At 44.2% G+C, this 18,715-nt stretch overlaps 3 protein-coding genes across 5 annotated transcripts; all 3 read right to left on the reverse strand.

The window, feature by feature from the left end:
- Window positions 1-87: 87 nt before the first annotated feature.
- prpf19 (pre-mRNA processing factor 19) lies at window positions 88-8,093 on the reverse strand. Its single transcript, XM_018754967.2, has 16 exons — window positions 7,834-8,093; window positions 7,560-7,709; window positions 7,051-7,127; window positions 6,432-6,573; window positions 6,251-6,324; window positions 6,034-6,099; window positions 5,515-5,556; window positions 5,340-5,414; window positions 5,161-5,236; window positions 4,623-4,732; window positions 4,361-4,516; window positions 4,163-4,232; window positions 1,620-1,793; window positions 1,314-1,396; window positions 850-955; window positions 88-712 (listed from the first exon to the last, which is right to left on the reverse strand). Exons 1-16 carry the CDS (start codon window positions 7,850-7,852, stop codon window positions 615-617), a joined length of 1,518 nt encoding a protein of 505 aa, XP_018610483.2. The 5' UTR covers window positions 7,853-8,093; the 3' UTR covers window positions 88-614.
- A 1,815-nt stretch (window positions 8,094-9,908) lies between these two features.
- On the reverse strand, window positions 9,909-13,861 carry LOC108935927 (uncharacterized). 2 transcript variants are annotated; one of them, XM_018754917.1, is made up of 11 exons: window positions 13,688-13,861; window positions 13,093-13,135; window positions 12,904-12,918; window positions 12,628-12,761; window positions 12,212-12,347; window positions 11,684-11,962; window positions 11,187-11,507; window positions 10,729-10,901; window positions 10,449-10,538; window positions 10,245-10,358; window positions 9,909-10,161 (listed from the first exon to the last, which is right to left on the reverse strand). In XM_018754917.1, exons 2-11 carry the CDS (start codon window positions 13,130-13,132, stop codon window positions 9,937-9,939), a joined length of 1,527 nt encoding a protein of 508 aa, XP_018610433.1. In that variant the 5' UTR covers window positions 13,133-13,135; window positions 13,688-13,861; the 3' UTR covers window positions 9,909-9,936. The 2 variants fall into 2 exon arrangements, with proteins under 2 accessions (XP_018610433.1, XP_018610434.1); XM_018754918.1 differs by lacking the exon at window positions 11,187-11,507.
- Window positions 13,862-15,513: 1,652 nt separating this feature from the next.
- LOC108935945 (transmembrane protein 109) lies at window positions 15,514-18,643 on the reverse strand. 2 transcript variants are annotated; one of them, XM_018754947.2, is made up of 4 exons: window positions 17,469-18,643; window positions 16,786-16,845; window positions 16,215-16,317; window positions 15,514-15,939 (listed from the first exon to the last, which is right to left on the reverse strand). In XM_018754947.2, the coding sequence occupies exons 1-4, from the start codon at window positions 17,697-17,699 to the stop codon at window positions 15,575-15,577; spliced, it is 759 nt and encodes a 252-aa protein (XP_018610463.1). In that variant the 5' UTR covers window positions 17,700-18,643; the 3' UTR covers window positions 15,514-15,574. The 2 variants fall into 2 exon arrangements, with proteins under 2 accessions (XP_018610463.1, XP_018610464.1); XM_018754948.2 differs by lacking the exon at window positions 16,786-16,845 and having other exon boundaries at window positions 17,469-18,641.
- Between the last annotated feature and the right edge of the window lie 72 nt (window positions 18,644-18,715).

The following is an 18,715-nucleotide window of genomic DNA, read 5'->3' on the forward strand; positions in this document are numbered from 1 at the left end:
AAATATATTTTATTAAATTATTTTTGTTTCTGAAGGTGAAAGGTTGTGTATTGCATTTTTTTTCCATTAATCACAGCATTCAAGGTATGGGATTTAAAGTATTTATTGAGATTCAAAGTCCAACAGATGCTGCCACAATCTGACACAAAAATATAATTTGTTAGCCATAGCATTCACTAGTCACACACAGGATGTAGAATATCTGAAGGAAGCAGGGGAAAAAAGGAAAAAAAAAAAAAAGTTGAAACATTGAATTTTGCATATGCCAAATTTAAAAGTGTTTAGCAACTCTGTTACAGCAACAAACATATGAATGAACAGACCAAAATCAAATGAAAATACAGTTCATACCCTCCAACACCATCCACAGAAAGCCAAGGGAGGGGGAAAAAAAGATTGCAGTAAATCTACCAAGATCAAGTGGAAGGGAAAAAAAAAAAAGGGTGATGGAATTACTAAAAGCAAGGAGTCTGCATGGTGCTACTGAGTAATCTAAATGCAGTTCATGCTGTGAAGCATGGTGGTATCTGCTAGGACTTCCCATGCGCACCACTATTTTGATACCAAATAAAATACCATCGCGATCTGTTCCTGCCGCCATCTAGGCTGTCATTTTACAGGCTATAGAACTTGAGGCTCCTGTCCATTCCAGCAGAGGTGAGGAACTGAGCATGCTCCCCGAAAGCAACACCCGTCACAAGGCCAGAATGATCTAAAAGGGAGGAGGACGTGGGTTAATAGCTTTATATACATATGACAAAACTAGTGTGCTGTTTGCTAGTGTTACAGTACAAACAGTCCCACTTCCCCTACTCAAAAAAAAAAAAAAAAAAAAAGACATTCTCTCACCGGTGAAGTTGAGGACCTCAGACCACTGCTTGCAGACATACACTCTGATGTCAGAGCCAGCCACAGCCAGGTACGTACCACTCTGGTCAAACACCAGAGACTTCACCTGAAGGGACAAAAGAGGAAAACTGAGTTTACAACACTGTACCAGAACTATAGGGCTATGATCCCAGTAATACATGGGTAACATGTATAACATTGAATTAATAGTCCCCATTGGCTGTGCGTAGTGCTAAGTACTTTGTTTATGTTGGCTTTCCTCCAAAACAGATCTGTTTTTATAATGGTAAGGGAAAGGCTTGCAGTGGTCTAACAACTTCCCAACAGAGACGATAAAGCAATGATGAATGATTGTGGAAGTGTACATATCTGAATTGCATTAATTTTTGTTTCCATATTTTCTTTTCAACAGCTAGACTAAAATAAAGTATTATCCTGAGGATAACGACTGTGGCAATCTTCACCTCATAACCACTGTCAAGTGTAATGGTCTTGAAGTTCTTCAGTTTCCTCAAGTCCCAAAGTTTGAGAGAGCTATCCTGAGCACCTGCATTAGACACATGAAAATTTGTAAGCTTAGCAATTACATACAAGAGAACTCAGGCTGCAAGAAAGATAGGCAAAAGACTCTGTACCATTGAAAAGTGAGTACACTTGCTTGAAACTAGTTCCCCTCTTGCCTGTGTGTACACAAACTTTTGACTGGTACATTCTAACAGACAGCAAACAAACACACAGCAGTAACAAGAAATACAATGCAGTTTACCCACCTGTAGCCAGGTAGTAGCCATTTTCAGAGAAGGCAATAGCAGTCACGGGTCCTGAGTGGCCTGGGAAGTTGGCCACATTAGTGCGCTCCTTCAGGTCCCAGATCTTAATCTGCGAATCCGCAGTGCCCGTTCCAAAAATGAGTCCGTCAGGGTGAAACTGCGCACAAGTCAAAGCTGGGGAAACAAGACGAGAAGAGCAAACTTACTGGGACAACTTTATATTCATTCTGAGGGAAGAAAAGCCAGTTAAGAAGCTAACTGATGAAAATATGAATTATTTTTTTTTTTTTTAAGTACTATCGCTAACTTAACAGGTAAACACCAAGATGATGTAATTCTGCTTGTATTACTAAGGATGAATGTGTTGTTTTTATTGTCATGAATGAAAGAATATCCATCATTCCCTCTACTTCAGTTCAGGCCAGTGTAAGGGATTCCGGCGATATTAGATGCTGTCTACGCTGTCTCGGTATCTTTGACTTAATTACTATAGAGAAAATTACCATGCTAATTTGCTAAAAGAAATGTACTACCTTTCTTTAGACCCAGTCCCTACTAAATTACTTAAGTCGCAGATTCCGTTCCCACGTAACCTGTCATCAATATCTCATTTATTAGACCCCTTATTACCCATTATTAGATTCCTACTAAAGAAACTGTATCTTGATTATAATAACCCAAGTAATTAGACATCGCTACCATTTTTATTCAAAATTTTAGAAAAGACTATAGCTTTCCAAATGTCTTATTCATCATAATGTAATTGAAAAATTTCAGTCTGGTTTGCACCCTGGTAACAGCACTGAAATGGCGCTCACATTAATGATATTATCATCTCCTCTGATGCTGGTCATGTCTCCGTTATGTTACAAGACTTGAGTGCTGCATTTGATACTGTTGACCATAGTATCCTACACAGTAGACTTAAAAACCTGTTTGAACTAAGAGCACTGTTTTGAAGTGGTTCCATTTGTATTTAGCTAAGCGTAAATCTTTATTGAAACTGGATGACTGCGCCCCTTTGTTCTCATCCATGGTTCAATATGGTGTGCCTCAGGGCTCTGTGTTGGGTCCATTATTGTTCTCACTATGCATTGCCATTGGGTGATATTTGCAAACAATGCAAGTTTCCACTCATATGCTTATGACACAGCTATATATTTAGTTTAAGCCTGATGACCCATCAACCTGTGGTGTCTTTAAAAGATTGTTTCACCCAATATAAAACTATGAATACATACATACATACATTTTTTTTTTTTTAAATGTCTGAATGCCAGTAAAACACAGATGTACTTGTGGTGGGTGGTGATGCTGAAATTCTTGACACAATCATATCAATCTTTACCACCAATGCCATAAGCCTGAAACATACAGATTGTGTTAAGGACTTTGGTGTTTTGCAGGACAGAAAACTCAGCTGTCTCATGTGGCTACATTGAATAGGTTGTGCTTCCTTCAGTGGAGAAATATAGCTAAATTTAAGCAATTCTTATGTAGACAAAGTTTTGTTTAAAGCAGGCCAGACCATTGTAATGCTTTATCATCGGGGCGTCCATACCAGGCTGTCCCAAGCTACAATCAGTACAAAATGCTACTGCTGGAAGTGTTACTAAACCTAGGAAGTACAACCATATAACACCAGTACTTATATCACTGCATTGGCTCCTGGTTACGCTTAGAGTTCATTATAAAAACCTACTTCTGACCTTTAAGGCAGTAAATGGCATTACCCTAGCTTACCTTTGCAAGACTATTGATGCTTATATTCCAAGACAGTGTCTTCATTCATTGAATGCAGGTTACCTTCAAGGACCTCTGATCAATAAGATCTCAAAAGGAGGGCATGCCTTTAGTTACAGAGCACCTAAACTGTGTTATAGTCTACCAGTTACTGTTAGGAATACCTCGTCTGCCTCAGTCTTTATTTCCCGGCTAAAGACTTGCATGTTCACTGTGGCATATAAATAGCAGTGCAATTCCAGTTGGCTGTGCTTTTCCCCTTCTGTATTAACATCTCCAATCATCGAGTCTTAGGTCATCATTTACTGATCTTTTTTTTTTTTTTCTCTTGTTGAGCATTATTTTATGATAGGACCTGAGAAGGTCGACTGGCAGTTGACTGGCTGTGATACCAACACCCCATGCTGACTAAAGCTTATGACCGCCTGCCATGATGGGCTAGCCATACCTATGTGACATCAAGTTAACACTCAGCCACAATGTTATGATTAGTTAAATTGACTTAAGTCTTTTTTTTTTTTTTTTAAATCTATAATGCCCAGGAGGGGTGGGCAGCCACTGGCACATGGACCCCCAGGTTTTTGTCCCCCTCCCTTGACTTTCAGCTGGGAGTTTTTCTATTCCTTTCCTCCACGGCCAGTAGGCATACTTATAGCTTTAATAATTGCAAAGATAATGTACTACTCTAGCATACAGTCCACTATTGGTTTATTTGTCTAATTTCTTTTTCAGTGCTCTGTGTCACAAGATCACTCTATAAATAAACTGAATTGAAAAAGCCGGTCTAGTTAAAGACTCACCACAACCTGCAGTTTCATCAGTAACCTTGGTGAGGACACGGCCCGTCTGGATGTCAGAGAATGCCCAGAACTAATGCAGGGAGAGAAGAATGAAATATATATTTCCTGAAGGTAAGTTTCAGAGAAGGCACAAGCAGGCAACACCAAGTGCTTGACAACAACCAGTCACAAATGTGTGTGAAATACTGGTGACCTTACCTGATCCTCAGAAGAGCTCAGCAGGTAATCACCAGTGGCATGCAGAGACAGTCCTGTCACTCCTGCCTCGTGGGCACGGATCACCTGTGCACAGTTCCCTCCAGACACAGACCACACACGAATGGTGCTGTCCGGAGATGCAGAGAAAACCACCGACTGAGGGGAGAAAGGAAACAGCAAAGAGTGGGTGAGTCTGCATGGTTCATTTGGTGCAAAACACCCATACTGAGCATTAAAAACAGGTTTGGCCATCCAATTTCACCTGGGAAGGATGATAGATAACAGAGGTGACTTTCTTTGCGTGGCCCTTCAGAGTGGCCACAATCTGCTCCTCTCGTTTATCAAACACCACCACGTTCTTATCCGCGCCACCTGAAAGGAGCAAATGGGATGAAGCAAGAGCACAGAACATCTACTATCGATATTCATGTGTCCTACGGAGTACTGTGGTGGTCCGCAACCTTTCACACAGGCACAGGGTGAAAAATAGAAGGGACACCCTCTATAGGACAGGGGTTTAATCACAGAGTAAACACACATGTAATAAGGACAGTTTAGAATCACAAAATGACCCAAAATATCACCTTTGGACTGTGGGAGGAAACAAGAGCATTGCAAGGAAGTACACACAAACAAGGGAATCATGTAAATTCCACATAAACTGAGTCAAATTTGAACCCCCAGGTTAGATACAGTGAGGCACCACCGGTATCTGTTGCACCACCATCCTGCCCTGAGCACAGAAAATTATGGGCAGAACCATAAAACATCAGGGAAAAAAGGGGAGTATATGGGCATACCAGTGAGAACTTTGTTGGTGTCTGTTGGGCACAAGTCCAAAGACAGGATTCCAGGAACACTGGCACTGTGCAGACCCTGAGAGATATAACAAAATCTCCAGGTTACACAAATTTCAGTGAAATACAAACACAGCACAGTACACACATACACACACACCGTCAACGAGCTTGCCACTTACAACATGAGATGCCACTTGTCTATACTTGCTGAGGTCCTCAGCCCTGACCAGTTCTTCAGGAACTGTTTTACCTCTCTGACAGGGGGGGACATTTAAGAAACAATTTAAGTCCAGCTGGGACAGAACTAAATACGATATTGCACTGCATCAGTGTACACGGACAGTGAAATTTTACCTTCTTTCTCTCCGTGGTAAGGACAGTGGCCTTGTCTTGCAGCTGTGAAAGAGAGGGAGATTTACCCATGTTCTATCCGTGATGAATTTCCTAAAGGTTACAGGCTGTCCTCTTTACCCAAAATGTAAAAAAAAAAAAAAAATGTAATTCCATCATGGGCTGCTGTTTGTGTGGTTTATTTATGAGCACAGACTGAATGTTAATGTTGCTTGCTCTAGATTCTGACGCAACTGTAAGGTGAAAGAGTGCCAAGCCAGAGGATTTATGAATTAAGCACTTTATTTGCTGGAGTTAAACATTTTAGTTCTGGTGAATTTGAGACTACAGTGGATTTATTAATGTTTTTTAGTTCCAAGCAAGTCAGGAAAAAAGGAACCTGACATTTAAAAAATATTTTTGGATCTTTGCCCTTATTAATTCTTATGCCACTTATCATCATTAAGAGCTTAATCATGCCTCCAGGATCTAATCGTTCAACTAAAAATATAAATTTACAAATCCTAAATTTAATTCTCTTACCTTCTGTATGATCTCAGGGGTCATTCCAACTTGCTCACTGATTTCTATTGGCTCTCCTCCAGCACCCTGTGGGATAGAGAGCAAGACAAGAGAAAATTGGTTTTTTGATTGAAGAAAAGTTAGATTCTCAACATCACCAAAGGAGTTCAGATGGAATGTGAACATAGCAATTCTGTCCAAAGGTGTGACAGCAGGTAGTTTTAGTTTTATCACTCACCACAGCTACAGGCTGTGATGCGGGAGCAGCCTGAGGGACGACCAATCCGGCCTGTGGCTTCAGCGTAGCCAAGGCTACGGGGGGGGTTGTGGTTATCACACAGGGAAACAAAGCGAATGAGACACTGCAACAATAGCAAAAGTGAAATTTCTGCAGATCCGTGGTGAGACCCTGCACTCACCCTCACGAGCGGCAGTAACCTCCTTGGTAAGTCGGGCAATGACCCTGCAGGCAGCATCATGTTGGTACAGGGCATGCGATAGCTCCTGGCGAGTGGTCTGCAGCTGCTGCCTCAGTGTGAAGCTGTGGAGCATCACTGCATCCTTGGGTGGCAGTCAAACACACAGGGCAAATATTTTAGCACCAAAGATTTAAAAAAAAAAAAACATTCAGAATAAGAACATCTGCATCTAACATTACTTATGTTACTATCCATGCACCTATTTACAGCCACTTGTCTAAGATTATGGTGTCCCAGAGCCTATGGTGGATGCATGGAGCATGAGGCAGGGAACACCCTTGATGGGTGCCAATCAACCACAGGGCAGTCACACACATTCATTCACTCAGATATGCACACACTAGGGTAAATTTAGAGCCTGAAACACATGTGGGGAAAAAACAAGAGTACCAGGAGGAAACCTACACAAAGACAGGCAAACTCCACAGAGAATGAGCTGGATTCTAACCCAAGTTGGAATGCAGAACCCAGATATTGTGCGGCATCAGACAAGCTGCTGTGCCATTGTCCGAACCCACTATGTCTTCATGATACATATGATGTAATGATGTGAACTCACCCACTCATCCTGCAGTGCTTTGAGAATAGCAGGAATGCTGGTGGAAGAAGGGGCCTTGGGGCGGATAGGGTGAGACACTGAAAAACAATTCAGACACGGGTGGGGGATATCCCCAACACACTTTAAAAGACAACCTTTTTCACGTATCCCCACAAAGAGGAAAGCGTACAGCCAGAGTATGGCCATTCACCTCACATTGATTTAAATCAGCTCATGTTACTAACGGTTTTAGCTCAGTCGCTAAGAATCTGAATTACTGCAGAGTATAACGAATTTTGATTTACCCACTTAAACATCCTATTAGACTTATAATTCCGTACGTAGCTGGCAGCAACAAGAGGACCAGATGAGTGCAATTCGAAACCGGATTAAGTCGATCAGATCGTTAGTTAGCGTATTATTTCATCATGCCTGAGAGAAATGTAATGATACTGCACGATGATCATGATGATGATGATTATTATTATTGCTGCTGCTGTGCTTATTCTAGACTAGGGCTTAAGAGTCACCCTTGATGTCGACGAGCTGCTCCTCGGACAGCGGCTGGCCCGTCACCGGGTCCGCTCCGTTCTCCGCGATGTACTTCTCCACAAGCCGCCGCTCGAACACCTGGTTCGACACTGGCGACACGCACGGGTGCTCGGGCACCTCGTTCGAGACTGCGGCGGAACACACACACACACACACACACACACACACACAACACGCATATTAAAATCACACAACAATATTAGAGCAGAAGCCCGCGGGGGAGGGGGGAGCTGCGAAAAAAGTTGAACTCACTGGCGCAAATCAACGACATCCTGAGGCAGAGAAGCGCCGCGGATATTCCAAAGAACACCAGATAAAACTGAAAACTACGAAGCCACCCGAAATCTTTAACTCCTAATTCGCGTCTTCTAGCCTCTCGCGTTCGCCTAAATGTTTTATTTTCTTATTCTTTTAATATTTTATTTCGTTTCCACTATGCGCACGCAGAGCTTGCTTCCACGCGCTACCGTGCCGCCGTTGCCGCCGGGAAGCCCGTTGCATGCTGGGATAGCATGGCGCCTTCCGAGTCCGCCGAGCTCCGCCTGCATTTTAAAAGGGCGTCGAACGCAGTCCTGTGCGCCCGCGTGGAGTTCGCTTCAGTTGTGCAGCTCGAGTTGCAGGCGCGTGGACTTCCATTTCTCGTGCAAACCGGCTTCTTTCTTCTACTTCCAGACGAAAGGTTTAGAAAGCAGCACACAGCTCTTCCTTTCCATGTTATGTGCAAAATAGTTTTTATTACATTTTAAACAGGGTCACAAACGCCACACAGTGAAACCTCGTGCAGATTTCTTGTTCGCATGCAGTACATACATTTCGCTCGGGGAACGTGGCAAGGGACGCTAAGCAGTCGCCGAGAGCTTTGCAAGACATAAAAGATGCCTGTTTTTTCGGATAAGACAGCTCTCCCCGTACCAAGTCCGCTTAGATTTGGTCCATAACCTGACGAATCACAAACACGCCACCAAACATGTCTAGTTTCACCTAAGTATCTGTAAAAAATAGTTAGACTTTACTCTGATTCACATCATAGACACTTCTGAGAATTTTGGGTAATGTTTGACTTCAGAACCAGTTTAAATGTTTTTGAGAGTATGTATGTTGATAAGTTCAGTGCTATTTTAGCCAAAGAACTTCTTCAAACCCAAAATGCACATTTTAAGGATCTTAATCAGAAATGTTAAACTCTTATAAAGAGCTTTAAAAAAATAAAATAATGGGTTTTTATGAGTTGAATCAACTATGCAAAAATATCTGGTTAGAGCCGCTCCCTTGCTTTGGACCCAAAGGTCGCCGGTCCGATCCCCACCTCCAGCTGTAGCACCCTTGAGCAAGGTACTTACCCTAAATTCCTCCAGTAAATTTACCCAGCTGTATAAATGGGTAAATAATTGTGACCTTAACATTTAAGTCGATTTGGAGAAAAGCATCAGCTAAATGAATGAATGTAAATATGACAGCAATTGAGTGTCCTTTAAAAATCAGAGGTAGTAGAAAAACGTTACGCAAAGCCAATTGTCCTCAACAATCGCCACGACTGTTCCTCGTCTCCTGCTTGTAGAGAAGGCACTGTTTCCACTGGTTCTTTAACGGGCCACTCCTTGAGGGATGGTGACGGACACCATCTGTGCAGTTGTTCCGATGGAATGACTGGCTAGGAATGTTACGAGCAATATGTCAGCACAGCATCAGTGACGGCACTTCGATGGCAATTAACTGACGGCACGCCTGTATTCACTGCTATTTTGTCATGGGGCTTCCCTTTTACCTGTTCACAGTACACCCAATGGAAGTATAATTTAACAAACTGGATGAATGCTGGCTAACTGTCTGATGTGAAATAAACAATGATCATCTCATCCCATCTACTTAAACAAAGAAGCTAAGGTTAATAAAACAATAATGTTTGCAGATACTTTGCTGCATCGGGTGACTCAAGAAGAATGTGGGCCAGCAGGTTGTGTAGTGGTTAAAGCTGCCACCTTGTACTCTAAGGACCCACCTTCCCACCACCTGCTACAGTACCCTTGAGCAAGGTACTTACCCCAAGTTGCCGTAGAAAAAATACCCAGCAGTACACATGGGCAAATGACTGTAAGTAGCTTATTACTGTAAATCGCTTTGGAGAAAAGCATGATCTAAATTAATACGTGTAAATTGATACAATGTCTTTTTTCCTTGATACAGTTCATAACTGATGGTGTTTAGTCATGGTAAACCAAGCACTGAAATGATAATGTTTCTCACAAACATTCCTTCAACGTTTATGTGTATGGGTTCCCACACAGAAAGAAAACAAAGAAAAAAAAAAAAAAAAAAATCAACACGCTCCCCTTGACTTCCTCGAGTTCTCATCTCCTATAAAAAGTTCAGCTTGTCAGAAGTGTACACACTGCAGCTCTGAGATGTATCTGTGTTGAGCGGCAGTGCAGAAAAGTACTCTTTCCCTTCCTTCCCTGGCTCCTTCTCCTCTTTTTCAATCTGGAACTGGGCACATGAGTCGGAGGAGTGTAAACAGTCGGAGTTCACCGGAAGAGTAATGGACGTCGTCATCGTCGTCGTCGTCCTCTCTCTCTCCGTCTCCTGTGAAATGTTTAACAGCATTAGAGGAAACCTTTTTTTAGCGTTTGTGTGTGTGTTGGTACAGGATGTTCATGATGACCTACTTCAGTGCGAGAAACGAGTGTAGTGGTGCCAGTCTCACTTCTACTTGCACTCTCTTCTTCTACCTCTGTTGCGGCTGGAGGTCCATACGCACCACTGAGCACAGGAGTGTAGGCCTGAAATACACGGACTCGGAGTAAGGTTAAAGACACGAGAGAAGAGAGAAAAAAGATGATGGGAAATGTGAATGTGAAAATTAAACTTACTGCATTCATAGAACCATTGCTCCAGTTAACAAGTGGTTCGCTCCACTGTGGTTGACCTGGTAAACTCTCTGGGTTTGGATGACTGTAGGCCTGCAACACATAACACTGGTCATTGCCAGCCACAGACTGTGAGATCACGACACACTAGAGTTTTGGGACAAAAGGGGCTGCATTTAAATGCCAATTTATTTAGAGATACAGAAAACGAACAAACAAAAAAAAAGATCTACATGCATTTGGGAAATTCAAAACACACAGGGTGGAAAAATGTTCACTTTACCTCATTGTATACATGAGGACTGAAGGCTGTCATATTCTGATTCCTTTGAGCATTTCTGTTCTTCATATTCCACGAGGAATACTTTTTCTTGAAGTAAATGATGAGGGCCACAAACCCAAACCCACTTAATGGGGCTGCTATGGACTTAAAATTTGCTTTCCACTTTGGCTTTTCTGAGGGGACATGAGACAAAGGAAAGAGTCTTTTTCAATAAACTGCCTTAAAGAGCAGGAAACAGTGATATTTCGATTCTGACGGAAAAACTTGCAGCGGCGCTCACATTTAGGGATGAAAGACATTAAATACAGCCCGTGATGCAACAAATTTTAATTCGTCGTGAAATATACTTGGACAAGCAGTTATTGGTGACGGACGGGTTGACGGATGGGTACATCAAGCTATATTGAAAATGAATGATGCAGATCACTGGGATCCGTTATGCAAACAAATGGACTTACTAACAACCTCCAGCCAGGTGGAGGACACAAGGTTTCCCTCCCTGTCTCGAATCTCATACACCCCACTGTCTTCAAGCCTCAGCTGCGCGATAACAATCTCGTTGGCATCATCGACCTGGGCTAATGTCAGCTGCCCTTTGTACCGCTCCTCCTTTGTGACGACCTGTCCGTCTCGCACCAGCAGGACGGTGGCGCGGTGCCCAGCGAAGGAGTGCGATGAGGTAGAGGAAGGGATAAAGGATAGGTGGGCTTTAGAGAAAGGCAGGAACAGAGGGAGGATAAGAGATTCACCAGTGAAGTAAGTGAAACTGAAGGAATGCTCTGGGGAGGAGAGAGAGGGCGAGAAAAAAGGAGGAGAGCACAGTCAGAAGAGGGAGCAGAAAAGGAAGGAAGTGGTTCACAGAGGGACTCTCTCTGTGGTCAGGTTCGTAGGTGTTGTGAGAGCTGGAAGACTGAACGAGCGAAGACCTCCTGCTCCTCAGCCTATCCTCATTCACCTCCAACATTCAGACGGACCGTCGACAGAAGCTGCCTGCTCCCGTCTCTCAGAGTGTAGTTCCCCTGGTCCGCCTGAGTCACTCCTTCCAGGATCCAGTGTCCGCCCTTGACGCTTCCCCTCCCCCGCTGGCTCTCCCAAGGCACCGAGCTGTTCCACAGGATGAGCGACTGAGGAAACGATTGGGATCCCTCGGGGGAGAACTCAATCACAGCGCCTCCATGGGAAATGTCAATCTTGAAGTCATCGCCATAGAAGAGGCTGAAGCTCTTGATGCAGTCTGGGTGAGAAGGAGAGTTACTATTCCTGTATCACACTGATGTTTTTTTATGAGGCAAAATTCACTTTGCTGTGACTTAGTCTGGAGCACAAAGTCTATCAAACTCAGATGAGTTATGGTACGAGAAGAGATCAATAGTCTTGTAAACAAGGGAACAAAAAATGGGACTCAGATCTGCAAATATGAAGTTAGTTATGCGATAGGAGTGAGTGGAAATGGAAATTAACACAGTGAACGGGGCTGTCTTGCCTACAACAGTGAGCCGAATCTTCCTGTAGATGGTTCCAGATGACATCTTCAGTTTAAAGAGGCCCTGGTCTCTTTCTGTCACTTCCTTTAACAATAACATCTTGTCACCTGTCCACTCATACCTGGGGTCCATCACCTGCACAGACGAAAGACTATTACTGCATATATGCAAAGGACTATGAGCACCAACAAGTATAACATGAGGAATAATTTTATTATCTATACCCAGAAACACACACTAAGCTGCAGGACCCTATAATAATAATAAGCATCATCATCATCATCACCACCACCACCACCATCATCATCATCATCATATTTTCAAACATAGCACAGCAGGGCACCTCCCAGCTCTCGTTACCAGCCTGTGCCCTTAATCACTACAGTACCTGCGGCTACTAAGGCTGCGTCCTCACCTTGTTGTTCTCCAGCACCACTCTTGTAGACCCTGGAGAAAACCTCGGACTGAAGAGCACCACTCTCAGTCTCGACTGAACAGGGAGGCTAAAATCCTTCCCCGAACACACAACCTTCTGCTCCTCATCCATTACTAAAGGAAGGATAGTGCCAGGAAGGAAGGTTAAGGCTCACTTAAAATGTATAACATAAACAGTAAGATGCTCAAGCGCATTTAACCAATGTAACAAAGATCAACATGTTTATATACACATTTTCTCCAAGACTGTGCTTACCTGCAAAGGAGTAATCTGGGAAAAAAGGAAAAGAAATGTTGCAAAATTAATGGAAGCAGCGCGAGTGTGTAGAGACATTTAGCTCATGAGCATGTAACGGCAAGGTATCGATCGGTATTGGTTGGATAGATAGAAGGAAATCAGTGCCTTTAGATAATAAAAATTAAAATTAATTTTAAAAAACCTCACCAGCAGAGAGAGCAGCACTGAGCAACATCCACAGGATCATTATCTGCAGGGAAAAGGAAGCAAGCCATTTGCATGTGATCTCAATGTGAGAGATCAATTTCTGCAGCTGAAATGTCTCACATATTTGCAAAGCCGTTCATGTTGGGAGTGAAGAGCAGAGAGGCGGAGCGCTGACCCCGATGACCCCAGAGGACAGAGGGACGGACGGACAGACAGTCGCTCTTACTGTACAGTACAGTACAGTACAGTACTCTACTCTAGCGCCCCTTGTGGTTCTCAGCCGCCACAACATCTTACAGCCAACCTCGTTATTCCGTCCCTTATGGTTTCTTTCATTTTATGTTAATTAAATCAACGCAGACAGTCGCGCCGATCGCTATTCTTTAACAGATCTGATCGCTCATTTTTTAAAAAAAAAAATGCAGATTTACCGCGCAGCTCAAAGTCGGTGTGCCGTTTTCCATTGCAAAGCGTGGCAGTGCGACTCAAACGATGCGCGCGCACCCTGCCAGTTACCCTGTCTGTGTACCGCGGGCAAGAGCATCATGATAACAAAACAGCATAAGAACACAACGAGTTCGCACGTGAGGCTCACCAGCGCAACGGTGTGCAAACGCCCCCTCGACGTGCTTCACGTGGTTCCCTCGCGCGCTACGTGGCTCTTATGCTACAGCTCGCGCATGTTTGAGCGTAAACAAAAGGCAGCGATGCGGCGGGCCCTCGCACGCAGCTGTGCGCGCGACCCCGCACGTTAACTCCCTCTTCTCCGGCCCGGGGAGCCGCGCCACTGCGCCCTATGGCGCCCTCTGCTGGACAGATTTAGTATGTACTCGCCCAAATGGGGGTAATAAGCATTGGAACGATAACGCAGGCTGTCAAACTTGAGTGTGTGTATGTGTTCTCCTAGGTTTCCTCCCACAGTCCAAACACACACACACACACACACACACACACACACACACACACACACACACACACACACATTTTCAGAACCGCTTGTCCCATACAGGGTCACGGGGAACCGGAGCCTAACCTGGCAACACACACAGAGTGTAAGGACAGAGGGGGAAGGGACACACCCAGGACGGAACGCCAGTCCATCGCAAGGCACCCCAAGTGGGACTTGAACCCCAGACCCACCAGAGAGCAGGACCCAGTCTAACCCACTGCGCCACCGCGCCCCCCTACAGTCCAAACAGACGTGTTTAATTTAACCCGGTGACTTTCAACTGCTCTTGGTGTGTGATTGCTCCGAGATGTACTGCCTCATACCCTGTACTTCCAGGATAGGTTCCAGACCACTGTGACCCTACACTGGACAAGAGGTTATCAATAATCAATGAACAGAAGTGAGTGATAACAGAGCTAACAGCTTCGCTTCACCTCAGTGTGTGGTAAAGGTGACACAGTGAAGAAGAGGAACTTACTTAAAAATAAACACTGGGGATTGAACGAAGTCGGCTGCTGAAAAGCAGTTTAGGGCATGAAATATTTCATTGAGTACGTCTATATCCGCATGTTTTTTTTAACTTTGAGAATGTATGCATACAGTAAAAAGTTTTCCATGCATAGTGTATTTAATAGCATTAAATATGTATAATTTGCTCCTTCACGGAAGTGAAAGAGGCCATAAGAATAGAGCATCTGAAGAAATTTTTGGTATGATTCTGGAATGATAAAAGGTTAAATTAAAAGAGAAGTGGTACATGTAAGAGGAACGGTGGCTCTAATAATTTAATGTACCTGGCACTCTTGAAATGGAAAAAAAAGAGCATTCGTTGTTTTACACTTGCAGTCCTCTGTAACTGAAAAATACCTCAAATATTTTGCCTGTTGCTGCAAAAGTTGAACCGATATCGGTGTCTTTCAACATAGTTTGATATTCCTTTTTTCTCCCCTCTCATTAGACTCCCAATCTTTTTGCCCTCACCTTGCAGGACCAGAACGCTCCCAGGAGTGACAGAAGTACTTTGGACGATGACTCTGGAGCACCTCACACACTTCAGTCCAATGAACTGAGAGTAAAACATCTCACAGTTGTCCCATGTTTCTCTCCAGCCCTGATTCTTCCCTAATCACAGATTTAAATTTTTCTGGAAGTTCCACAAAGGGTTGCAACCATTTACACTCTCATTGATCAGTCCAGATTAATTAAGATTATGATTCTGCATAATTATCCCTTCATTACAACCATATGCTTTAGAACACTGTTTTAGCTGGCAGCCATAAATGATTCGCTCAGTGACACTAAAGGCTCAATTTGGTCACTCTGCAAGTATTTAAATTAAAAGCAGAACAGTAGAAACAAACTAGCAGTGTATGATTACATTTACTTTTCACTGTAGGGTAAATAAGCACTAGTGACAGCACTATATGTTGTATGAGTATGACAAATGGACAGACATACATTCCATTTCCCAAACAACGATTATTTTATTACAGATTGTCAAATACAGTGACACAACTCCCCTTCTGCGTGCATTTAGTCCCTTTTTCTCCTGCGTTCCACCTCCCGCAGCCGTCCCTCGAAGCTTTTCAGGCGGCCCTCCAGGTGACTGGACCGGTCTCCTTCGGTCCTGACTCGGCCCAGCCCGAGCAGAACACAGGCGACCACCAGGCACGCCAGTCTCCATGCCGTGATGTCTGTACTGGCGCTGGTGTCGCTTACGATGAGCACGAATAACCACAGTGCCACGCACAGTTTCAACAGCCACAGCACCCGCCTAATTAGCAAGAAGGCCAATCGGAGGATGAGGGACAGGAGCCAGTAGCCAGTCAGTGCCAGCAGAGCCCACTGAGCCACCGAGGCCACGCCTTCCGGTGTGAAATGAGGAAAGGGCAGCTGGACTGGTGACGAAACAGAAAGAGACACAGAGAAGTGATGTCACATGGTGCACACATTTCACATTACAATAGAGTCTATTATCGAACTGATTTTTGTCTCAAGTACGAACAGGTTTGAAAAGGGTGTGGCCCCTCCCGCAGGCCACGGAGCTGTTTATCCAAGGTGTTACAGCTGCTCTTCTGAGTCAGAAGCACAGGGATATTTTTGTAATGTTGCCGTGTGCCCATCGTATAAAGCAGTGCAGTGCGAAATCAGTATTACAAGGACACATTCTCACCGTTTATTCCCGTCGCTCTCAGGATCTCAGTGACATACACAGCGATCACATTCAGTCCACTGGCTGCTCCCTCTGACAGAAACCTGATTGCCACTTGAATGCACTGAAAGGAAAAGAGAGACATTTTGAATGAAGAGAGGGAGTGATTAATTATTTATAGTAATCATAATCCAACCCTGATTATAATCCAAGAATTTGGTAATTCACAAATGTATGTGCGTGTTTGCTCTGTGATGGAATGCATATATAATCACTTCAGTTCAGATGCAGCAGAGGAGCATTTGCTGCTTCCAAAAACTGACAGCTGCAACTCCAACCCCCACTTGCACAGATGTAGCATGTGCTCAGTGCAAAGATGGCATTAGCACAGGACATTTACTGTTTGTCTTCAGCAACCATTATTAAGAACACTGTGGTCTGTCTGTACTGATCTGCATGACGGTAACAACAGAGGAATGATCAGTTATGCAAACATGATCACGCATAACGATAATCTGCAAATATAAATATCATGGAAATGAAATGATGTGTTTATCAGTTGGGGGGCAGAGCTGGCACTGGTGTTTCTCACCTCTAACACCGTTTGCACTTTATCGTGGCCAGGAAGGGAGTCGAGGCACAACTGTGCATTCTGTGTGAGAGGGACAGGGCAGCAGGGCCACAGGCAGAAGAAGGAGGAGGAGGAGGAGGAGGACAGAAAGAAGTACAACAGCAGGGAAAGTTATAGGATGGTTAAAAAGTCAAGAAAAAGTTTAACAGTAGAGGAGTGAGAATCTGAATAGTTTGAAGTGAAGCACAGGTAAGTAATGCTTTAAAACAGAGGTTCTTAACCTTTTCTAGACCATGGACCCCTTTATGAACGCAATGAAATTTAGGGACCCCTCCTAGAAAAATAACCATGAATTACTGATTTTACTCTGTTGCACTTCAGATTACTTTCACAGAGAACTGTGTCAGGGACAGCAACAGCACAGTAATGCTTTTAACTCTTTAGTTGGTGGATTTATAAGCCACTCTTGTTCAGAGGCCCCCAGGAGCCCAGGTTAAGAAGCCCTGCTTTCGGAGAATGTAGGATGGGGGATGATGGCTCAGAAGAAGCACTCAAAGTTAATCACTTAATGTTAATGAAAGGTAAATCGTGGATTTAAACTTAAAAAAAAAAAACGTACAAAAAACTTTAATATAAATGTGTAGATATGAATTTGTCAAACGGGATCTGTGCACAAACGACAAAGGGCTCCTTTCCTTTCTTACCTCCACCGTTCTTTCAACCGTCTGCTTCCCGACGACGGACACCACGTACCGGTGCGCGCTCTCGCACAACTCCGTGAGCGCGCTCCGAACCTCGGCCAGCACTCCGTCCGAGTTTACGGGACCGGAACCGGAACTGGAACTGGACCCGGGGCCATAATCAGAAGCAGTCTGGCGCACGAGCGCGCAGAGCGCGAGCAGCACGGACGCCCACAGCCGGAGACGGGAGGACATTTCAGCCCGCAGCGGACACGCTTTTACTACAAAAAAACGTTCTTATGCGACACTGACAAGTTTACCGTGAAAACGTCGACTCCCAAATATTAATTAATATTTCTCAAAATACACAACGATCTACTGCGCGTTAATAACACTACACAGCAGGCAGATTACAAAAAGTTTTCACTCAGTGAGAAGCAAAGGACTAAAAGTAAGGCGAATGACTCCGTTATACTGATGTAATGTATTATTAGTAACAGCGGGACGGAGAGCTCCGAGTGCCCAGGACAGATCAACTTAACACTAACTGCCCCCACACACAGTGACACACACCGCGCAGAAAACCACACGTGACAGACGCGGTTTAAAACCCAACTACAAAAATCGACATTTCGAGAGGTTAGAGAACAGCTGCGACTTAAAGAAGAGACCTTTGCACCAAATCGGTGATATTTAATCAATGTATACTTTGTTTGGCAGACTAGTCACCCCGAGAGTACAGTAGTTGGCTCTGCTCCAGCTATATTTGGAGCTCAACAGGAATAGAGCCTGACGTACTTGTGCGATTCGTGTAAAACAAGCAGCACAGAATTATAGCGAAGTGGAAAGACGAGGATCCTTTTAGCATGAACCTCCGGCTTCGCCGTGTTAAAAAAACAGAATAAAAACTGTAGCGATGTGATCCAAGCTCGCGCCGGACGGAAAGGTGGAAATCCTGCGGCTCCCGGACACTTGGAAGACTCGGGAGAGTCGCGCGCGCTCGGTACAACAAGGCTGCGGCTTCACAATCACCGTCCTGTCTGTAGCGACCCGGTGGTGACGGTGCGCTGCGCCAAGGGACTCCTAAAGCCGTCCCGTCCCGCCCCGCCCCTCTCCCAAGACTCCGGCTCATTTTCTGAACTTCTCGAGAGCCAAACGTTAACGTGTGGTTTTGGACAGGAGTAGGCTGGAAAAGTGCACGACGGGAGTTGGTGTTTGAACCCGTCATGGCGTCGCAGTTTATGCGATTAACACAGAGCACAACCTCTAAT

Source organism: Scleropages formosus, chromosome 5 (genome assembly GCF_900964775.1).
Source record: "Scleropages formosus chromosome 5, fSclFor1.1, whole genome shotgun sequence".
Classification (NCBI taxonomy): Eukaryota; Metazoa; Chordata; class Actinopteri; order Osteoglossiformes; family Osteoglossidae; genus Scleropages; species Scleropages formosus.

Coding starts and splice junctions, on each gene's coding strand:
- prpf19 (XM_018754967.2), bottom strand. Junction 6,325..6,431: donor GGTTACTGCCGCTCGTGAGG/GTGAGTGCAGGG, acceptor CCCCCCCCGTAG/CCTTGGCTACGCTGAAGCCA. Junction 4,233..4,360: donor TGAGCTCTTCTGAGGATCAG/GTAAGGTCACCA, acceptor TCCCTGCATTAG/TTCTGGGCATTCTCTGACAT.
- LOC108935945 (XM_018754947.2), bottom strand. CDS start 17,699: ATGTCCTCCCGTCTCCGGCTGTGGGCGTCCGTGCTGCTCGCGCTCTGC. Junction 16,846..17,468: donor CGGTTGAAAGAACGGTGGAG/GTAAGAAAGGAA, acceptor CCTCTCACACAG/AATGCACAGTTGTGCCTCGA. Junction 16,318..16,785: donor AAGTGCAAACGGTGTTAGAG/GTGAGAAACACC, acceptor TTTTCCTTTCAG/TGCATTCAAGTGGCAATCAG.
- LOC108935927 (XM_018754917.1), bottom strand. CDS start 13,132: ATGATCCTGTGGATGTTGCTCAGTGCTGCTCTCTCTGCTG. Junction 11,963..12,211: donor GATTCGGCTCACTGTTGTAG/GCAAGACAGCCC, acceptor CTTCTCACCCAG/ACTGCATCAAGAGCTTCAGC. Junction 11,508..11,683: donor GGTCCGTCTGAATGTTGGAG/GTGAATGAGGAT, acceptor TCTCCTCCCCAG/AGCATTCCTTCAGTTTCACT.